This window comes from Lissotriton vulgaris, chromosome 2_1 (genome assembly GCF_964263255.1).
Source record: "Lissotriton vulgaris chromosome 2_1, aLisVul1.2, whole genome shotgun sequence".
In the NCBI taxonomy this organism is placed as follows: domain Eukaryota; kingdom Metazoa; phylum Chordata; class Amphibia; order Caudata; family Salamandridae; genus Lissotriton; species Lissotriton vulgaris.
Window position 1 is genome coordinate 1,753,592,074 of NC_141687.1, and position 18,487 is coordinate 1,753,610,560.

At 43.8% G+C, this 18,487-nt stretch overlaps 1 protein-coding gene across 9 annotated transcripts in view; it reads left to right on the forward strand.

The window, feature by feature from the left end:
• The first annotated feature begins 2,066 nt into the window (after positions 1-2,066).
• Positions 2,067-18,487, forward strand: part of CDHR5 (cadherin related family member 5) — a 423,620-nt gene continuing 407,199 nt past the window's right edge. For 5 of the 9 annotated variants that reach the window (XM_086957775.1, XM_086957776.1, XM_086957779.1 and 2 more), the window contains exon 1: positions 2,067-2,380. In XM_086957775.1, coding sequence (XP_086813901.1) covers positions 2,293-2,380 — 88 coding nt within the window. In that variant the 5' untranslated portion in view covers positions 2,067-2,292. The remainder of the gene's footprint in view (positions 2,381-18,487) is intronic. The other 4 variants (XM_086957777.1, XM_086957778.1, XM_086957782.1 and 1 more) reach the window with 4 other exon arrangements.

Here is an 18,487-nt window from a genome sequence, read left to right on the forward strand (position 1 = left end):
ACCACTGGAGTCAAGCTATCCTGGCTGATGACAGCTGATAGTCAGAAACCGGTCCTAGGATGCTTGATACTTGTCCAGGAAAGACATGGCTTGGCAGTTCGGGCTGGACTGTTCCCATGAGGCACAGGGTCAAGGCTGATTTGCATATGGCCATGTCTGGACTGGGGTGGTGTGGAGTGCAAAAAAACCGATGGATTTAGGCCCAGATCTCTGTACTGGGGTGAATGTATGACATTGTTCTGCATTCTGTCCATCAACTATTGTTTTTGCATTTGTCACCCCGAGTGGGATGGTTATGCTCAGACGTGAGTCCCATGCTCTCCAAACCACTGGAGTCAAGCTATCCTGGCTGATGACGGCTGATAGCCAGAAACCGGTCCTAGGATGCTTGATTCCGGTCCAAGAAAGACAGATGCTTGATTCCGGTCCAGGAAAGACATGGCTTGACAGTTCGGGCTGGACTGGTCCCATGAGGCACAGGGTCAAGGCTGATTTGCATATGGCCATGTCTGAACTGGGGAGGTGTGGAGTGCAAAAAAACTATGGATTTAGGACCAGATCTCTGTACTGGGGTGAATGTATGACATTGTTCTGCATTCTGTTCATCAACTGTTGTTTTTGTACTTTCTAAAAAAGGCACAGCAGACCAGAAGCTATGTCCTCTCCTATTTAATACAAAACGGAGCCCCCAAAGTCAAGAGAGACCCAGCAACTGCTGCTATCAGAGCAACGTCAGCACCAGTTCAGGCAATTGGCAATTTAGCAGAACCGTGTAGTACCAAAAGTTGGTTAGTAGTCTATCCAGAAGGGGCTCTCAATCCGTGCATCTGCAGCTGGTGGAGAGACATATACCTGTGAAATGTCACAGGCAGTACTTCAAATGAAAACCTACAAAAAGTGCTGGTAGTTATCCACAACATCTATTTCCTACTCCGAAGTACTGCTGATCTCCCATTAAATATTACAGCATTGCTGAGAAGTGCAGATGCTCTCCCTTTTAAATTAAAGGTGTGCAGGTTCCTCAGTACTGCACACCATCTGCCCAGTTACAACAATAGTTTACAGGAAGATGTTTGGATTTAATGATCACTCTGGTAAGGTTTTGAAAGCATGGAATGGCATATTTATACTGAGAGGGTTGTCAATTATTCTCGGCGGTGCAAGCAGGTGTAAAGTGTAGGATGTGAGGAGATTATGCTAGTGTATGAGAGTGTTTTGAGGAAGAGAATTGGTGTTTTGAAGGAGAATGTGCATGGGAGAAAGCAGAAGAAGGATGTGGTATTGCTTTAGGACCCTGTTGAGGAGGACTGCCCTTCCATTTCTGCTATTTTGCAGGAAATTTAAGATAATCTTAGAGTGTCTCGTTGCTCAAATGGGTGTAATTTCCTCCTCTCCGTTGCTTGATTTTTCCTCAGGAGAAAGTGTCACTCATAGTCGTTGAATGTCACTCATAATTACACTGAAATTCGGATAATGTCACACATAAGTAATCTGAAACCTTGGCAGCTATGGGCTGGGGTGCTTTCCCTTTACACCGCGCTCTTCATTCAGAGGCGGGGAAGAATGGTTCTCCACGTGGGGCATCATTCGACGCCTTGACTTCCATAATATGAGACCGGCAGTGGTTGCACCATGATAATCTCTCACACAGCGTCCCCCAACCTCCCTCTTAAAGGAGGCCGAGAGTAGCAGCGGCGCGGCGCTCACCTCGAGCCGCAGGGGTCACCCCGCATAAACGCTCAGAGCTCAAGCGGAGGGGAGACAGAGATCCCAAACTCTGAAACCGAAACAGATCCGACGCCAGCATCAACCGACTCCACAGGAGACACTCGCCATGCGTCCCTCACCGCAGAAAACTCATATCTGGTTTTCCAGAGAAAAACTAGTCATGTTTAAGCAATGACGATTGAGTGAGCTTGTGGTGTAAGTGCCGCTTCACAGTCACAGCCAGTCACCGCCCCTTCCCCGTCTCCACCGGTGCTTCCTCTAATGACAGGTGAATAAATAACCCGGCCCTTCCTTCCCCTATCTGTAGTCAGGAGGTTGTAAAAATTAAGCAGGCTGGGGAGAAAACTGGCTCGGCCTCAGGTCTGCTTGACGACATCAGCGCCTTGGAGATGAGCGCGGCAGGGCTGTAAATGTGGGAGTGCGTGAGAGATATGAAGGTGCAAAGATCACCCGGGAGGCCGGGGGCACACCGCCGCGCGCTCCCGCCTGCCTCTCAGTCCGTGATGAGTCCCGCTCCCTTGGGCTTGGCTGGGGAGAAGACGTGAGCTGTGAAAAGGGGGCGCCATGGCTGTTTGGCAGGGATCCGCTCTCGTTCCACTTTGGCTTTTGCTGAGTGCATGCCTCGGAATGGCCTTGGCACAGGGGAACAAAGGTAAGGTCACTTGTGAGGTACACCCGCCTTTTTCATCTTCTGGAGTGAGAGCCTCAGGCTACCCCGTCGTCCTCATAACTGAGCGCATTTTATAAGGGGCTGGAGCGTGTGGCTGGCAGTGGCGCAGAAAACCTCAATATGATCGTTCGCATTTCCAGAGAGTGCGTAAACCCAGGATGTATCACTAAAGTGCACTATTCATGTGGATGAAGTGAGAGTCCATAATTCCTATGGCATGACATCATGGCAGGAAAGGATCGCCTCGGGAGGAGCATATATATTTAGGGTAGGAATGGATAGTATAGAAATAGAGATGGCAAATTAGGATAGGACTGGGGAAGGCAGGACGCAAGAGATACAACAAGAGAAAACATAACAGAAGAGATAACAGGACCAGACTGGATAGGACTGGTGAGAATAGGAGAGGGAAAGACAAAGCTGGGTAGACGATGACAGGGCAGTAGAAGAGACAGAAGGAGCTGTCCCGGTCGGATAGAACATGATGGTAAGAAAAACAGGATACACCAAGCTAGATTAAGACAAACCTTTAGAGAACACATTGAGTAATATGGGAGAAAGCAAAATACACTATAGCATAATTTAACGTTGAATGAAACTGTTCCGTGTGGAATGCTGTTGTAAGATCTGGCAAAGATGTGAAAAGTAAGAAAAAACAGGTAACTGGCCTTCTCCACCTATGCTAATTTCAGCCGTTGGTTACAAGTGGAACCCACCAATTCTCATTTTTTGGGACCGGCATATATTTTTCCTCACAGGCCTTGCGGTAGGTTGAGGAAGAGAGAAACACAAAAGGGGGAAAGAAGGAGGAAGAGAAAGGCAGAAAAACAGTTTAGAGCGAGAAAATAAACAAGAATGGAAAAGAACCTGCGAAATACAGACTCAATGAATGTCTGGTGTGGGGTGAAGGAGTTATGCAGTGGAATCAAGACTGCCCATCCTTTGTACTGGGCACCCAATCCTTCAATCGTGACGACCACAGATTTCTGAGCAAAACTTTAGGCCCCTGCACTTGTCCTTTAACTAATTAAGCACTTAGGACCACCCTAACCGTGCTCCAATATAGGCAATATTTTATGATACACCACTTTAAAGAACTCTACATCACAATGCAGTTGGCATAACAATAGCTTCTGCATCCCCTGTGGTGGGTGGGAACCCCCGAGCTTCAGGGGCCCCCCTCTGGCACAGTGCATGGACAGGCCTGGGAGCTCCTAGCTGGCTTCGATGCGTGGGAAGTGCCTCCATGTACTTTGCAGGGGGACACCCTCAAGTTTTGTTATGCCGTTACTTCTACTCCAAGACCCTAGATACATCTCCAAACTCTTGTTGACTATATGTCTATTTTTTACAATGTACAACATTCTACTGTCTTTTAGCTAGGTTCACACTGTTCAATTACCACATACATTCGTACACACATTTATAAAACAAAATAAAATGCACGCCAATGGTATAAGTTGTACAAAGTAAAGTGCTTAGTAGATTATTTTCAAATGGAAACCTTTAAAAGTATTTACATACTCTAAAAGGGGTCAGTACAAGGTATGCATGAAGGAACAAGGGCAGGTGCAAGAAACAAGGTATGTTTGAAGAAATAGGCATACAAGTGACAGTATCCGAAACCTTCACACTTCCGCCCTTAAAACGTTTCAGAGTCCACCAACTAAAAGTTCTAATCTGCCCTGCAGTGACTTATCATAGCTCTGGACCTTATGAGAATTTTCAAAACACACTCCTAGTACATCAGAATTGACTTTAAAGTCTGAACCGTTGTCTGTAAACATATGGTATATGCCAACAATATATTAAAGTGAGGCAGGAGTTTGTATTTGTTTGTAAATGCTGCAGAGAGAGAAGCTATTAACATGGTAACTAGATAGCTTCATTAAGAAGATTGCATAGGGATGAGCGGAAAATCCGTTCCGCTAGCGGATTTCGCGGATTTTCGGTAAATCCGCGATCCGCGAACTCCCGCGAATTTACTGAAAATCCGCGAGATCCGCGAGCGGCGGATTTGGGGGGCAAAAGTTCAAGCCTGTTGAACTTTTAACTATTTTAGGATGGCGCCGGCAAGCTGCCAGCGCCATCCTAAAATAGTTACTAAGTTAGCTTCAACAGGAAGCACTAATAGATAAAATAAAGCAGGTGCTCGAGCACCTGCTTTATTTTATCTATTAGTGCCTTGATGAAGCTAATTTAGTAACTATTTTAGGATGGTGCTGGCAGCTTGCCGGCGCCATCCTAAAATAGTATGTGTGACTGTTTACTGTTTTGTCGAGGCTGGGTAGGTGTGCGTTCTCCCCATATTTATCGTCAAAAATTAGCTTTGATGCTTGATGGAGGCCTTTGCATAATTGACTTTCACCAGCTCAATCCCTGTGCAGTTCCTGTGACCACGAGCTTCTCTGATCCGTGCCTGTCCTTTTATACACCCAAGAGGCATGTGAACTCGCATATAAGCCACGTCCGTTTGGCCCCTCCCCACACACTAGTGGTGTGTGCACCGTCTTCGCGCCCTTTACCCACTTGATGGACAGGTCACTCGAGGGACCCCGGCGCTCTTTGGTGTGATGGCAAAGTTAATCAGCACCCCCAAAAATGTGTGTTTTGTCGAGGCTGGGTAGGTGTGCGCTCTCCCCATATCTATCATCGCAAATTAGCTTTGATGCTTGATGGAGGCCTTTGCATAATTGACTTTCACGAGCTCAATCCCTGTGCAGTTCCTGTGACCACGAGCTTCTCTGATCCGTGCCTGTCCTTTTATACACCCAAGAGGCATGTGAACTCGCATACAAGCCCCGTCCGTTTGGCCCCTCCCCACACACTAGTGGTGTGTGCACCGTCTTCGCGCCCTTTACCCACTTGATGGACAGGTCACTCGAGGGACCCCGGCGCTCTTTGGTGTGATGGCAAAGTTAATCAGCACGCTCAAAAATGTGTGTTTTGTCGAGGCTGGGTAGGTGGGCGCTCTCCCCATATCTATCGTCACAAATTAGCTTTGATGCTTGATGGAGGCCTTTGCATAATTGACTTTCACGAGCTCAATCCCTGTGCAGTTCCTGTGACCACGAGCGGATAGGAAGAGAATCCCAGAAATCAACTGTTGCAAAATACCTAGGGAACGAACTGTGCAGACAACCTCTCCCGCCCTATCTCACCCTACCCTTGACCAGCTGGGAGAGATCACTTTTGTTTAGTTTAAGAGCGGGTACAGTGAAATTTTTGTTGTCTTTCCCACTGGGGCATCGATACAGCACTGACTTTAATCCGTGCCCCTGTGATGGTGTCAGTTCACAGGATGATTTGCACTTCCTATTCTTTTGTAAATTCTATCTTAGATATATTAAATGGTTTTTAACTCCCTATTTTAAGAAACATAGACCACTCTCACTAAATGAGTCTTATAGAATGCTAGTTTCCCTGGATTCTGATGAACTAATCTTCCGCATCAGCACTTTTCTGAGATTGATCATACGAGTGCGTAAAATGATGGAAAATCCCTGAAATTAGAATTTAGTCTTACTGGAGCTGAACTGTATGGGATTTTTAACTAAGATTTTTAATTGTAAAATTCTTTGTATGTATATTGCAATGATTTGTAATGATTTGTTGTCTTTTTAATTGCGGTACTTTTATGAATTTTATGAAAATCGAATAAAGGTCTTTTGAACTTTGAACTATTTACGTGACTTAGATGTATTGATATTTATAAATAACATTGGCTTTTAATTTTTTTAAATAATGAATACTTAAATAAAAGTGATTGTAATTTATAATGGCAATAGCTTAAACTTTTGTAAATAACTTTTGTGAAGATTATGTTCAGTGTATTTTATTGTGACGAAAATCCAAGAACAGAAGTGAAATATTAACATCTTTTTGTGACATTTGTAATAAAGCTTGAAACATTGAGAGAACATATTAGAACCAGTTGTTGTTGAATGGTTGCACAGATTGATGCTGTGATGGCCCTGAGTGATGCTGTGGTGGCGCATAATGATGCAGTGGTGGCGCTGAGTGATGCTGTGGTGGCGCTGAGTGATGCTGTGGTGGCGATGATTGATGCTGGGATAGCGCTGAGTGATGCTGGGATAGCGCTGAGTGATGCTGTGGTGGTGCTGAGTGATGCTGTGGTGGTGCTGAGTGATGCTGTGGTGTAGCTGAGTGATGCTGGGGTAGCGATGAGTGATGCTGGGGTGGCGCTGAGTGATGCTGTAGTGGTGCTGAGTGGTGCTGTGGTGGTGCTGAGTGGTGCTGTGGTCTTGCTGAGTGGTGCATTGGTGGTGCTGAGTGATGCTGTGGTGGTGCTGAGTGATGCTGTGGTGGTGCTGAGTGGTGCTGTGGTGGTGCTGAGTGATAATGTAATGGTGCTGAGTGATGCTGTGGTGGTGCTGAGTGGTGCTGTGGTAGTGCTGAGTGATGCTGTGGTGGTGCCGAGTGATGCTGTGGCAGTGCTGAGTGGTGCTGAGTGGTGCTGTGGTGGTGCTGAGTGATAATGTAATGGTGCTGAGTGATGCTGTGGTGGTGCTGAGTGGTGCTGTGGTAGTGCTGAGTGATGCTGTGGTGGTGCCGAGTGATGCTGTGGTGGTGCTGAGTGGTGCTGTGGTAGTGCTGGGTGATAATGTGGGGGTGCTGAGTATTGCTGTGGTGGTGCTGAGTGGTGCTGTGGTGGTGCTGAGTGATGCTGTTGTGGTGCTGAGTGACGCTGTGGTGGTGGTGCTGAGTGGTGCTGTGGTAGTGCTGAGGGATGCTGTGGTGGTGCTGGGTGGTGCTGGGTGATGCTGTGGTGGTGCTGAGTGATGCTGTGGTGGTGTCGAGTGATGCTGTGGTGGTGCTGAGTGATGCTGTTGTGTGCTGAGTGATGCTGTGGTGGTGTTGAGTGGTGCTGTGGTGGTGCTGAGTGATAATGTGGTGGTGCTGAGTGATGCTGTGGTGGCGCTGAGTGGTGCTGTGGTAGTGCTGAGTGATGCTGTGGTAGTGCTGAGTGATGTTGTGGTAGAGCTGCGTAGTGCTGTGGTGGTGCTGAGTGATAATGTGGTGGTGCTGAGTGATGCTGTGGTGGTGCTGAGTGGTGCTGTGGTGGTGCTGGGTGATGCTGTGGTGGTGCTGAGTGGTGCTGTGGTGGTGCTGAGTGATAATGTGGTGGTGCTGAGTGATGCTGTGGTGGCGCTGAGTGGTGCTGTGGTAGTGCAGAGTGATGCTGCAACCATTAGCTTAATTTTCTATCAGTTATAAGCGAAAGTGCCGTTTTTCAACAAAAAGCAGGGCCAAGACTGATTTCCACATGGCTAGGTTTAAACTGGAATGGCGTGGGGAGAAAAAAAACGATGGATTTAGACCCAGATCTCTGAGAGAGGGTGAATGATTGACATCGTTCAGCATTCTGTCCATCAATTGTTCTTTTTGCACCTATTCCTCAGCACGTCATTAGCAGGGGTAGCAAGCGCTATTTAAATGCAATTACAACACAATCCAATGAGTGTTCTGAGACACCTTTGTATATCCTTTCATTATCCACACACTAGTGAAGGAGGGACTGCTTGAATCACAGTACAATTTCTCGGTGGCTTGGTGATCTTTGAGAAATGACACATTATCTTGTAGCCCAGAGTGCACTGCTGCATCAAGGCTTCAGCTCTTAAAGGAACACAGTGATTCAACCTCTGTGGGTGTCCCAAGTGGAATCTCAGTGAATTGTGTTGTTTGATAATGGTGTTGAATGCCCCAGAGATTACCAACCTTGATCGCAGCACTGCTGTGCCTCCCTACTGTAACAATGAACCAAGATAATCAAACAGACACGGGAAGATTGGTTGCAGTGTCTAGACTGGCACTCCACTGGAACCAATCAGTGAAGGCAAAGGGGGCAGTGAGAGCAGGGACCTGGTGAAATTCTGCTGCTCTTTGTTCACCTTGACATAAGTGCGTCCCAGCCATATAGAAGTGGATCTCAGGGGACAGGCAACCAAGGCCAGAGTTCTATGTTCTGAATTTCCAGCTGTCCTGAACAGCTTATCACAACTGAACAATATTCTTCTTCACTGACAAACACACCTGTTTCTAGTATCCAAATAGTACCTTCAAAACGGGGTCTCCCAGAGTAATTCTACTAGGGTCGGTCTTGTGCTGGATTTTTAGGATACCCAAATATGATCTAGAAGAAACATATCTCAATGGCAGTAATTTGCAAGGCCTTTGGTTAGTCTAAATGTTTGGCATAGATCAGACTATCTTGGACGTATGATTTATCTCCTTATATTAAAACAAATGAAATTTTTACGCAATGAAAATTGAGAACTTGGGCTTTATAGGCTACAATAAAAATGTAAGTATTATAAAAAAAGTTTTAATTAGTCAACACTTGAGAATGTTACCATTCTCTGCTAGGTAGCCTTGGAGGAGGAGATGTTTTTGTTTTGCGATGGAGTCGGCTCCATTGCTAAAAGCATGTGGCTGTTGTGGAGGGAATAAACTCCATACTTCCCATGAACCTTCACTGCCCGCAAAGTTAGCCGAGGCAGAGAACCGCCTCAGGATCCAGCATGAGGCACCATTCCCCTACATGCATTTAACAAGATGGAACTGTTTTTCGTCACTCATTTGCTTTTTTACACATCTTAACAATGTATGGGCAAAGATTTCAGCTAATTAATCTCATTTTAACACTTTAAATCAGCAACTGAGAGGTCACCTGCTTCTGAAGCGGGATAAAGGACTTGGCATTGCGGGGCAACACAAATGAAGCATTTTTAGTAACTTGTGATCCGTTTGCGCACAGAACTATTTTGTTTTAGTAAAAATCTGCAATTGCGCAGAAGATGATGGATTTTACGGTAAGTGAGGCACATCCATAATTATGTGGAAAACTTCAGGCCACAGAATTGCATAATTTCACTGGCCCTGCCCGCAGCATATGGCATCGCCCTGCTGGTTTGTTAATTACCAGGCAGGGACCGAGTGTGGATTATAGAGACTACCTCAAACCACATATGTTGATTACTGCTCACAGTTGGCTCACTGGCCAGGGGGTGGGGGCGTTCCATGGTTGAGGAGTGGGTGGGGCTGATGGGTAGTCCAGACAGTAAGCCAAATTATGAGGAGATAAACTCAAAGGCAGAAACACAAAGGGAACCTGATCAAAGCTGAAAGCACTTAAGAGCACAGGCCGGAGCCCAAGCAGGATAAGAGAACTGGCCACACAGCACAATGTAGAACTTCCCAGCCCATGCCCCCCTCTGGGCTGAATGTATAAAATGTGGGGATAGCGTTTGGCACACATAGCCATTTGACCAAGGGCGGTATTCTGAGTTCCATTATCAACACTGCAGTGAGGTGGCTCTGGCAAAGGCCTCCTTAGCCCCCTGAGAAGACCAGCGAGTTCATAAAGCGCTGGTAACCTTGTTATTGTGGTGACTTATTTGTGCTGCAGTTTGAGCGACCCGCCCCAGTCCCCACATCAAAGAGTTAATTACAGAGATTCCAGATAACAAGCCAACAAAAAAAAACAAGCAACAATACAGCCCGCAGCGGATCCTGATGTTAGCTGAGGGCCTTTTCCTGCGGTGTGACGGTCGGGGGCGGGGGGAGCACTGTTGCTTGCAGCGAGGAAGGCAGGAACAAAGGGGCTGAGCCCTACCTCACTGCACCTTAACTGGCCATGCCCCACTGCCACACTCGACGCCGCAAGACTTCCCACGATGCTGGTCCGCGCAGGGTGATTGACGAGAGGGCGGGTCATGCCCATGGCAGAAGCATCGTTTTATGGCCCACGATCCTGACAGGCCCCTGCCTGGCCCTACAGCGACCTCCATATTTGTCAGCTCTCTCCATTTTCGGGGAGAGCTAGGGGCAGACATTCATACATTGCGTACATATGTTTGCTTGTACATGTGTATGTATGCATGTTTGAAAAGAAATACAGAAACATTTAATGTTAGTGAAAACTATCACGCAGTAAAACTTAAAACCTCAAATGTCATTCGCATTGCTAGAAAACATAATTTGGAAAGATGTGTGGCCTGATGTACGAAAGGATTTTGCGATTACAAACAGTAACACTCGCAAAATGACTGAATTTGCTCCAACAAATGCCCTTTTCTAATTAACAAACCCCGTTTTATGAGCCAGAAAGTGTTTCTGACGCTTAAAATTATTTTTTTTCGACGGGATTTCAGTCATTTCAATGAAATCCAAGAGAACTAATTCAAGTACAACGCGATTTCTACATCGCCATTAGTTACATTGTCAACATGGATACATTTTGAGAAGTCAGAATACAGAAGAATGTAAAATTTTACACAACAGTGGCCCCGTAATCTGAAATTCAAGAAAAACAAATTAAGTAGCATAGCAGTCAATGGTCATTTACTGAATAATTTGAAAACAACAATTAATATTGAACAATGTGCGAGGTGAAAGACGTGATGGATGATCCTATGTGACACGACGGATGCAAAATCGGTGCCTCGCACACAGTAAGAAACCACTCTAGCAAGATGACAATAGTAATAAGGTTCGTGAGTCCAAAAAGTTGATGGTCATTTGTTCCTATAGGGATAAAGGATGATCAGTAGGACTCCGAACATACTTGGCTTGTTTAAGGGTAGCATAGTACATTCCAGCTCGCCAATCAGAGTAAAATGCTCGAATTCCACAGATAGAAGGAGGATGATTAATCGGGCAGAAAAACAAGACGCACGGGGAGCAACAGCCTTTGATGTGCCGGCCGGTAATTAGGGGAGGAGAAATGCCGGCCTGAGGCCGAGCGCAAAGCAACAGATGGCTTTGTGGAGACAGGCGGCAAGCTCGTGCACGAGGCGTGCACTTCCGAAAATCCGCTGGAGAGCCCTTGCTTGGCCTGAAGTATGGGTTGACTGCATTAGGGCTCGTTTCCTATTCCTGCGGAATAGGAAAGGACGAGCCCTAAAAACGAGTTTGTGAATGATGCAGTGTGTTGTGTCCTTCGATAATTTCCATAATTTGGTCAAGCACTGCTCTCTTGAGGCAGTTAGAGGCCAGTCTGAACATTCACACATTCAAGGTAATTTTGTAGCTACTCCACCCCTATTTTGTATGTAATAAGTCTACTATTGTTTGACACATAGTATAGCCCTTCAGTATCAACCACCAGCCTTCAGAAGCCATTCCTTCAGTCTGCCATATTTAGCACTATGTAGCTGATGTGTCCACAAGATTGTACTGTCCTCCCCATGTCAGTTTCCCTTATTTATAATTTGAATACGTTTTATTGTTTCCGAATATGTTGCGCTCTACATACAAAGTTAGCAGAGCAAGAGAAGAACGAAAAAGCAAAAAAGGTAATACAATAAGGGCTTGTTTAGTCACACAATAACAGTCAGTCAGTCAGAATACTTTTATTCGGCTATATAGCCATAAAAAGAGACACACACAGTAATAAAACACGTGTTAAAAAATACAAGGCAGTATGCATAAAGAGCTTTTAGTACTTACAATGATAGTCCGCTGCCTGGATAGAATAACACATGTAAAAAATAATTTGATAAGTACAAAGCGTAAAAAGTTATATAAACAGTTCATACATAACAATCCACTACATCAAATAGGCACTCTGCTTAAAAACCTAATAAAAGAAAAAATAGTGTCAAAAAGGTCTTTATAGTAAAACTATAGAACTGGCAAAGTCAAAACATTCATATCTCTCCTGATCCTCAATGCTTGTTGACAGAACTAATAACTGCTTGACATATAAATTGTGAGTCCAGGCCTTGTAAAAATCGGAGGCTTCACCTTTAGGACCTTAGGTTATTATTTCGCAGTATGGGACGTAGAATCGGAACTCTGGGCATAGTATAAAATCCACAGAAAAACATGAGGTGAACGAGGGATTGCTGACTAATGTTGTCTCAGGGGCAGCAGGGCAAGGTAGAAAACTAAGAGCCCTGCTGTGGAAAGGCTGCCAGGAAATGGAGTGTGCACAATCTAAAGGGTGTTAAAATAAATTAGTTAAATCTTTTTTCAGAGTTATGGATCCATAATAGATAGGTTTTTATCCCTTCAGGGGTTGTAATCTCTATGTAACGGCAGGCTGTATCCATCGCCTGAATCTTCATAGTTCTAATATGTGTTCTATGGTTATGGGAAATAATTCTTTCCACAGCCCTTGAGTTGTTTTGATTAAATTTGGAGAGTAGAATACATTTGGAACACCAAGTTCTATGAATGTTCTTTTAATATAAGAGAGCCAAGGGATAGAATCCCTCTGATCTAATTTGGCACAGTCAACAAGAACTTGCCATGAACATTTGGTGTGGGGAGAAGGCCAAATCTTCAACCACACTAGGAGCGGTGCAATTTTTATCATATCGTCCGTATAGGGAAGACCAACTTGTGTGGGGGCTATGAAATTTGCGGTGCCCTTCAGAAGAGCTAACAGTCTACCAAGGAATTTGTTTTCAATAATTTGTAGTCTCGCTGGGTTCGTATAACCCCAGGTACCAGCCCCATATGTGCCCAAAGACATGCATTTAGCATTATATAATGAGATTAATTCTTTCATAGACTTTTGTCCAGGTTTACTGGCAAATTTAAAGAGTCCCCTGCCCATGCAACTTTAGGAGACCTGTGGGACAAAAGCTTATCCTACTAAAAATTAGCATCCATCATGATTCCAAGATAATTAAAATTTGAGACCTTGAACCTGCACAAGAGTGTGTTCTTCGGCCCACAAGTCATTCTATACTATTTTTGTTGGTTGACCTATAGTTTCTGTTCCCTCATAAATTCATTTGAGCAGTCAAGCAATAGCTGTAACCCATTAACAGTGAGGGAAATGAGCACTGCATCATCCGCTTAGAGGAAGATGGGCACAGGTCACCATAGGAAAATCTTTACCTGCGGTCTGCAACACTTGAACAAATGAGATAATGTAAAAAAATAAATAATTAAGGGTCTAGGATGCAGCCCTGTCTAACCCCCCTTTCGATCTTAACAGAGGCATGCATTCTTCTTCCGAACTTGAGCAGTCATATTCCAGTGAAGGCGTTTGAGGAGTCCTATCAAGGAAGCCTCAACTCCTACCTCACTCATCATGTCCCATAACTTGTCCCTGTCCACCAGATCGAAAGCACTGGAGAGGTCCATGAAAGTTAAGGGCCCAATTGTGACTTTTGGTGCAGCAGGAGCTGTCCGTATACCACTGCCATGCTCATGCAGCGCCAAAGCCTTGGGTGGGCCGCCCGCCAGATTAGGAGTTTCCCCCTGTCTGGGGGGCTGATTTCTGGCATTCCCACGGCAGTGCTTCAGAAAATAGGCACAGCAATGGAAACGCCAAAAACAGTTCCTGCACGGCATGGACTCTGAAATCAATGCTGTGCAGGAACTGGGGTGTATGCATACAGGAGGGCACACAGTGTGCCCCCTGCATACATCAACATGGCTTGAAGCACAAGGTGCCCCTGTAGGGCCCTCTTTGTTTCCTCTCCACCACGGTTTTTACAGAGGTGGGACTGCCATGAAAACTGTGGCGAAGAAGAAACCCGTAATATGATTGGTGGGACCATAGGGGTCCCGTCTATTATATTTCAGCCTCAAGACTGCCACACCACCGCCGGTTCCCTGGCGGAGGTGCTCCCAGGGCAGTCTGGGTGTCCAACTCGTAATGGGGTGGTCAGACCACCAGTGTGGAGGTAGCTGGACTGCCACAACTCTGGCACGATGAGTCTGGCGGTCCTCGGACCCCAATACTAGTAATAAGGACCTAAGTCCATATTACGAGTCCTTGACTTTATCATACTTTCCCGGGGAGCAAAAGCAAGTTAAGGGCCTATCCGACTGTTCCCCTCACCTGGACAGAAGCCAAATTGTATTTGTGAAAAGAAGCCTCTTTCCTCCACCCAGTCTTCCAATTTTTGAAGAATTACGCTCCCTAGAATCTTGGCAGAGGGATCTGAAAAGGAGATCGGGTGGGTGCATGTCGGTTGACTCTATCACTCTGTTTAAAAATAGGAACAATAGTGGATTTCTTCCAGGAGCTAGGGATTTTGACTCTGATTTGCGGTTCGAAATACATTTGTGTGTAGAGCCCAGAATGTTGGGTGTTGCTTATAAACATCTATAGGAACCCCATCTGGGCCTGGGGTTTTGCCGGCAGGGCTCTCTGTAAAGGTCATAGTTACATCACTTGCATCTGTAGAGTTAACAAGAGAGTGTGCCCCATATAAAGTAGTATAAGATGCAGCTGGTGAAAATAAGTTAGAGGCTTCTTGGTCTAAAATCCTTGAGAAGTAGGATACCCTGTCCTCTGAGGAAATATGACATTCTACTTTAGGGCGCTTAGTACAATAACAGTCATAATCAAACACCTAACTCATGACACAACATAATAATTAAACATAAAATGCTACTGTCTATCAAGATACGGACAGGATGTGAATGAATGATTAAATACTTTTTGTATTACATTTGTAAAATCATACACAATAATAAAATGTAAAACAAAGGTTAAAATAACCTCAAAATGTAAACATCATGCTGACGCATATAAAATCTGCATCAGCTAGTAATAAAGATATTTTAATTATGAACCAGATGACAAACAGGACCACTTCCGCTCTGTTTTCAGATGTTAGCCATATCTTTGGCCTTTGTGGATTTTAATACATTTTCAGTAAAGGACAAGAATTTCTCAGTACATCTAACAATCGTGCCTGACTGTCCTTTTAGGCAAAGAGTGGTAGCCTTTTGAATAGTCCTAATTTCTTTTGCCTTAAAAATAGGTACAAGTTGGACCAATGGAACTGCTGCTATATTTTTTAGAAAAGCGTTTAACTGCACCAACAGTGTTATAACTTTTGTTGGTTAAATTAATTATATGTTTGGTCCAATGTAACCACTCTCCTATTTTAATTCCAAAATAAGGATATGTATCCACAATATCTATTCTTTTACCTTCTAATCTCGAAATATATTTGATATCTAAATAACCAAAGACTGCAATTTTAGTTTAATTTTTTTCTCCAATGTATTAAATGTTTTAAAACATTCCAGATGAGTTAATTGGTGGGTCATTCTGGATTCTTGATAAAATGACCAGATCATCTGCCTAGGTACGTTACAGGAATATAGCCCAGCTTTGGTGCATCTCCGTCGTTTTGTTCTGAAGCCTGAAAGAGATCTGCAATTTATAATGAGAAAAGAAGTGGTGCTAAAATGCACTTCTACTTAAGGCAGTTGGTAGTTTTGGTTCTAGGAATTAAGCCTCCTCTGTAGCAGATCTGTATTTGAACCTACACACTTGAATGTAATTCCATTATAAACTGGAGTAGGGTCAGATCAATTCCCCAAGTATGTAGTTTTGACCAGCGTAAATTCCTGTCTACTCTATCAAATGCTGATGAGTAATCAATGAAAATAGTTTATTTTCTTTGGCTTGCAGAGATTTGTCTACCATAGAATTTAGAGCAATTATGTTATCAAGAGTTGAACAGTGGGTATAAAAACCTGACTGGTTCAATTTTAGAATCTCTTTGCCAGATTCCCAATTGGACAAAGATTTTAATAAATGCTTGGGGAAAAGTTTGCCTTTGGCATGTAATAGAGTAGTCAGGTGATAATTCTTGGGGTAATCTTTCGGGGCATGCCTATAAAGGGGTTGGATGATGGATCCTGTCCAAAGATCGAACAGAGCAAGTCTAATTGACATTATTGAAGAGGAGCATAAGAACCTTACTCCAATTAGCTACATCCTTTTTCATGATGTCAATTGGTATACCATTTGGGCCAGGAGCTTAAAGCTATTTGTAGTTGTTATTAATTTAGAAAGATCTTCTTCACTAACGTCATACGCATTTGAACCCTTGTCCACCTGTTACTCGTACTGTGAATTAACATTTGCTCCATATAAGTTAGTGACAACATCCTCCCAAGTCTTAAAATTAATGTGGGAATCTCCTTTTTTCCTGTAACAGCCACTTCCTGTAACAACTAAGAACCAGAATTTTTAAATATTATTCCTTTTAATTGCATAATGCAGCTCCGTACAGTGGTCTTCTTGCACATGGGATTTAATTGTATACATTTTCGTCTTTAGGTAATTTTTTAATTGCCTGATCTCACTGTCCCTCTGTTTTGATGGTGGTATGTGTAACATTCCTTGTAGTTTCTTCCTTTGAGCATGCTTCAGTTGATGTTTTCTGAAATGTACCAAATGATATGGACATTGCAGATTCTGAATAATGCTTCTAACTGAGAAAGGAAATTAAGGGGTGGGAGGTTTTGTGAGTTTCCAAATTTAGGACCCTATGCGTAATACTGGTCAACGAACCATTTTGCTCCATATACAGGAAAATTGATTGTGATGAAACCCTGGACATGGCATGTTGCAGGGATTCTGCACATACCCAGAACTATGCGCAGGAAACCAGGACCTCGGTGTGTAGTGTTGTACCAGAAAACCCACCTCAGTACCCAGAACCCCAATCCGACTAGCTATAGTGTCTCAATCGTTCTCCATACTACAGCGAAGCTACCAATGATTGAACATCCTAGAACACGTTACTCCGTCTCTCTCTCAGGAATCGCGGGAAGAAGAACACTCTTTTGCTCAAACACTCATACTTGTCTACAACGTGAGTAAACAGAGACACGATATAGTTTAAAATGTTTATTTTAACTAACATGCGCCACAGTGCAGTATACTAGCCAACACAAGCAGCGAAATGCATAAGAACAATATAATCAGCATGGTTACAATTCCATAAAGCACAAATGGGGCAATCATTTGATAATGATAGTGAAAACAGGACTACAGCGCCTTACCACCCTCCTCATGCTACAAGCTAATTTATTATAATTATAGAAGACCTCTAGGCTTTGTCAGGGGGACCCCATACCGCTAAGTTTAGATGCAAGGAATCACATCTCAGGTCAAGCACAGCTCTTCTCCTTAGGAATGAATCTCTCCAAGTGCTTTTTCATGCATACATTGCCATATTAAAAGCACTCGACTTTCAATAGAGCAACTGTGCTCTATGTTGTGTCTATGGGCGCGGGACTGACCAAATTGAAACAACAGCATACATTGTTTTTCGACCTTGAACACGCTGTGCAGATTAGGAGTACAGTGTACAGCTAAATGTGTGAAGGGTAGACAGTTCTCATGCTCAAATGCAGCAACAGTTTATCCACGAGAATAAAGGCATGTAGTAACGTGCGCAAAAGCGTCAAGATGGCTGCCAAGCATAAACAAACTAATGGTAACTTAGCAATGTCTGCAGTTAATTCTATGACCTCACTACACCCTCCCCATGTCAGTCCATTGGACAGTTTTTTATGGAGAACACGGAGTTCAACACGTTCAGAGGAAGAAATTAGAGCATTGATCATTAAGTGAAGTGAAATCGCGGAGGGAGAGAAAAAAAGAAATCTTGTGTCTTTTAATAAGGTTGGAATGTTCAAAATATCAACAAGCCAAAAAACAAAAACAAAATAATATATATATATATATATATATATATATATATATATATATATATATATATATATATATATATATATATATATATATATATATATATATATATATATATATATATTACCTACTGGCGATAGCCAGTAGGTATATATAGTTAGGATTTTTTTCCTATGGGATTTTTGAAAATTCTATGTCGAATAACTTTGGCGTTTAAGGACAGAATTGGCTGAAATTTTCAGGAAAATGGAACATTTTGTTTCTGAGCAGCCCCTGAAAATTTGGGGGGGTTTCGTCAAGGGGGGGCCGAGAAAAAAGGGGGGTCCCAAAACGTGTTTTTCCCATGCAATTTTCCATAGGGGCGGTTGGCCTCACTTTTAGCCTGAACGTCTGAATGGATTTACACCAAACTTGGCAAAATTGTAGGGACTGGTCGCCCGATGTGCCTTTGCTATGTCTCAAGATATAGGCTCCAGTGGTTTTTACAAAAATTAACTTTGAAAAATATATATTGGGCTACATTGGGCTATATATATGTTGGAGCCCAAATGTAGCCCAATGTAGCCCAATGTAGCCCAATGTAGCCCAAAGATGGCCACCAGAGACAAAAAAAACAAATGTAGCCCAAATATCAGCCA